This window comes from Amaranthus tricolor, chromosome 4 (genome assembly GCF_026212465.1).
Source record: "Amaranthus tricolor cultivar Red isolate AtriRed21 chromosome 4, ASM2621246v1, whole genome shotgun sequence".
NCBI classification, from domain to species: Eukaryota; Viridiplantae; Streptophyta; class Magnoliopsida; order Caryophyllales; family Amaranthaceae; genus Amaranthus; species Amaranthus tricolor.
In genome coordinates, this window is record NC_080050.1 from 11,630,182 (window position 1) to 11,634,378 (window position 4,197).

General features: G+C 36.1%; 2 protein-coding genes and 1 non-coding gene across 3 annotated transcripts in view; 1 reads left to right on the forward strand and 2 right to left on the reverse strand.

Annotated features, from left to right (window-relative positions):
* The first annotated feature begins 748 nt into the window (after positions 1-748).
* Positions 749-1,703, forward strand: LOC130810735 (uncharacterized mitochondrial protein AtMg00810-like). Its single transcript, XM_057676868.1, has 4 exons — positions 749-943; positions 1,033-1,174; positions 1,301-1,471; positions 1,612-1,703. The coding sequence occupies exons 1-4, from the start codon at positions 749-751 to the stop codon at positions 1,701-1,703; spliced, it is 600 nt and encodes a 199-aa protein (XP_057532851.1).
* Positions 1,704-1,952: 249 nt separating this feature from the next.
* Positions 1,953-4,197, reverse strand: part of LOC130809936 (DNA-directed RNA polymerases II, IV and V subunit 6A-like) — a 4,317-nt gene continuing 2,072 nt past the window's right edge. The window contains exons 2-6 of the mRNA XM_057675811.1: positions 3,215-3,248; positions 2,981-3,150; positions 2,837-2,888; positions 2,375-2,442; positions 1,953-2,290 (exon numbers count right to left, since the gene is read on the reverse strand). Coding sequence (XP_057531794.1) covers positions 2,221-2,290; positions 2,375-2,442; positions 2,837-2,888; positions 2,981-3,150; positions 3,215-3,248 — 394 coding nt within the window. The 3' untranslated portion in view covers positions 1,953-2,220. The remainder of the gene's footprint in view (positions 2,291-2,374; positions 2,443-2,836; positions 2,889-2,980; positions 3,151-3,214; positions 3,249-4,197) is intronic.
* Positions 3,621-3,715, reverse strand: LOC130811986 (small nucleolar RNA snoR69Y). The gene has a single exon (XR_009041594.1). It is a non-coding gene; the product is annotated as a small nucleolar RNA snoR69Y (small nucleolar RNA).

Sequence of the window (4,197 nt, forward strand, 5' to 3'; positions counted from 1 at the left end):
CCTTGAGGAAGAAGGTTGTGGTCACTCCCACTATTCTTGCCGAAGAACAAAGAGGCAAAGGCAAGTGCATAATGTATCCCCCTACAAAGTTGCGTGGTTTTGTTACTAATACAATCCGAAAAGTTAGTCTGTCTTCTTCTCCTCCGCCATCCACTTCATGTCAGACCTCAGGTATTTCCTACCCTATAGCACATTTTGTTAATTGTGATAGGTTTTCTATGGGACACCAAAATTTTCTTGCAGCTATTACCACAACTTCAGAACCTCAATCCTTCAAGGCCGCCATAAGAGACCCCGGTTGGCAAGAAGCTATGTAGAAAGAAAGCTCTCGGTACTTGGCGTGTGACAGATTTTCCTCCTGGAAAGAAAGCTCTCGGTAGTCGACGGGTTTGTAAAATCAAATACAACTCGGATGGTAGTGTGGAACGCCTTAAGGCTCGATTGGTGGTATTTGGAAATCACCAGGTTGAAGGCAACGATTATTCAGATACATTTGTTCCAATAGCGAAGATGACTACGGTTCGTGCTTTTCTAGCTGGAGTTGCTGCTAAAAATTGGAAGTTGCACCAAATGGACGTCCACAATGCTTTCCTGCATGGAGATTTGTCTAAAGAAGTGTATATGAAAATGCCACCTGGTTCTCACAGTGGTCAGCCTGGTAAGGTATATCGGCTGCAAAAATCTCTTTATGGATTGAAATAAGCACCTAGATGTTGGTTTACTAAGTTGGCTACTTCACTTCGGAATTATGGTTTCCAACAATCTTATTCTGATTATGCTATTTTCACTTATTAGAAAATGTTATGTGGATAATTTGATTATTTTTAGCAATGATTTTGCTGCTCTTACTACTTTCAAACAATATTTGTGCTCGTATTTTCATATGAAAGATCTTGATGTACTGGAATATTTTCTAGGTATTGATGTTGCAAGAAATCTAAAGGTATCAATTTGTGTCAAAGGAAGTATGCTTTTGATATCATAACTGAATCAGGTAATCTTGGCTTGATACTTATTCTTTTTCCTATGGAGCAAAATCATAAGTTGGCCTCTTCTACTAGCCCTCTTCTTGATAACGGTGAGCAATATCGGAGGTTAGTTGGTCAACTCGTTTATTTGTCTTTCACTAGAACCGATTTGGCTCATTCTATACATATACTTTCTCAATCTCTCGGTGCTCTATGCCATGATCATTAGGATTCCGTTATTCGAGTGGTTCGATATCTCAAAGGGTGTCCTAGTTAAGGCATTCTTCTTCATTCAGATTGTGATCTATCTTTGAGTGGATGGTGCGATTCAGATTGGGCTAGTTACCCTCTTACTCGTTGCTCATTATCAGGTTGGCTAGTTTTTCTTGGACATTCTTCCATTTCATGGAAAACCAAAAGGCAAGTTATAGTCTCTAGATCATCAGCTGAAGCAGAATACAGGTCCATGGCTGTCGTGACTTGTGAACTCAAATGGATCAAAGGTTTGCTTAGTAGTTTGGAGGTACATCATCCGAAAGCTATGTCTTTGTTTATAATAGTCAATCTACTCTCCACATTGCGCAAAATATGTTGTTTCATGAATGTAACAAACATATTAAAATTGACTGTCACTTTGTGCGAGATGCCATTCAAGATGGTACCATTCGTCCTTTTCATGTTCCTACTACTACACAACTTGTAGATATATTTACCAAGGCTTTGGGGCAAGCATAGTTCTCTTTTCTTCTTTGCAAGTTGGACATTTCTGATATTCATGCTCCAACTTAAGAGAAAGTGTTGGGATATATTATGTATTTTGGGCCTATTGTGTATATTTATGGTAGGCTCTTTGTGTAAGAGTTTTCTTTTTTTTTTTGTATATATATATCTTATTTATGAACAGTACAAATACGGCTTTTATACGAATACCTTTCACCTCTATTCATAGTAGTACACAAGAAAAGCGGATCCATATGACAAACATTACAGGTCAAAACAAGCAGGACTGATCATATTCGTACACCAAATATTCACAATTGCACAGCACTGTCAGCAATGACTGCATTTTTTCTATCTACTTAAAATCTGGTAGACAAACTATCCTAGAAAACATCTGTTCGATATTCTAGTCTAGTATAAACACGATTAGCTATATTATTATGTTTGTGATAAGACTTCCATCGAGCAGAGTACACTAGACAGTAAAACTACTGTAGTTGGCAACAGAAGCAATTATACTTCAACCATTTCATCAGTCGCCTCCTACTTGCCTCTTCCAAGAATCTTCAACAATCAATTCATCCACTCCCCAATCTTCATAACTGCATATTATGATTGGTTAACGGTGATACCACTCGTTTTTTTCTTATTCTGAGCACCTTAGTAAATGCAGGAGAGAAATATACCTTCCATCAGGCAAATAACGCCGTATTGTGAACGGTATCTTGCGTTGACGAAGCTCCTTCATGGCAATCTTAATGTCAAGAAAAACAAAAAGTCAGAACAATGCACATCCGCCACCAGCAAGTTGACTATAGTGATGCACACAGATCCTTATCATGGAGGCTCTACATAAGGATGGTGTTGATAGAAGTAAAGGGGAGCAAGAGATAATATAGTCCATACAAGACATTTAGGCTCCTATATAGAAGGAATCAGACCGAAGCAAAGATTGACCATTTAACTGAACGCTTGATTCAATTTCAGAACTCAAAAACCAAACTAAAGTAGCACTTGACTAATAATATCAAACTCCTCATCTCCACTGTTATAACAATACTGAAGTTTCAAAACCATAAAACTAGCAAAATGAACCTCAAGTAAAAATAAATAACGGTAAAGAACAAGGGTGAAAGTAAAAGAATCACCTCAAGTGGGTCAGTTTCACCTTCCAACTCAACCATGACTGGGGCATTCATGCTGCATACAACAACAACTCCATCAAGAAATTATAATTGAATTTAGATTGTACAGATAGTTAATAGTTACTGGATGCACAGATCTACACAAACCTAATTTGAAGGGCACGTGTCCCAAGAATTCTAGCCCGTTCATACTTTGTCATGTACTTAGATGTCTTCCTTTGCTGTTTCTCCTTTGCTTCTGCTTCTCTATCTTCACCTTCTATGATAGGATCATTCATATCATCATCTGGTTGTACGTTCTCCTCCTCCTCTCCTTCCTAAACATGTGTCACATAAGTAGCTGTCACAAGGAAAACTAGAGAAAATAAAACTACTGTTTACCTCAATTTCAGGCTCTGGGGGCTCATCCTCATACCTGTAAATTCAACCAATATCTGTATCAGTAAACTGGAAATTTTAAACTTACAGCACATTGATTGAATAAACATCAACAACTATTCAATCAAAACAGGGATAAATGTTTGAATATAGCATACTACAAAACATATATGTAATACTTATTTAGCACTCAAGTAATTGAAAACAGTGGATTCAGCCAAATAGCAAGTAACTTGCACAGATAAATTGCAACTGGAAAATGATCTAAAGAGTTTTATGTTGAAAACAAGACAAAATTCTCAATATGAAAGGATAAACAGGCCATGATAAAAATAATTATGTTTCCACATTCCTCCATTTTCTTCTTCATCTCAAGTGAAGAGTATGGTTTATGCAAAGAGAGACATGCTTAAAAGCTCAGACAAAATGAACATATTATTTTCCTGGATCTTCAGAGAGATCTCAAAGAGCTGGGTATAGAATTTTGTCATCAAAGCATTAGAAAAGCAATTTCAACTACAGAAAGCAAAAGTTGACATCATGCACATTCATTTCAGTAAGTCTGTCTAATTGTTTCTATTCACATTTTTGTAATTTGCAAGAGCAATGTCCACAAAAAATCGTACTTTAGCACAGAAGAATATATTGGTTTGCCAGAACTTCAAAACATCAGAGCTTGGTATATAAAATTACATCATCGTACATAACAAGACGATCAAGTAACTAGGTAAAATGAGGAAAATATTGACCATGTTTACCATATTTGAATATCAAGAGGAGAGAAGAATACATAAGTTTTAAAGTCCACTATATTTGTCAATCCAGAGGAGCGAAGAATATATATATATATATATATATATATATATATATATATATATATATATATATATATATATATATATATATATATATTAAAAGCATTGGACTGACTAACATCACAACTATGATCAATTCATTCTCCTCTTCATTTGAGACAAGTGGTGGCA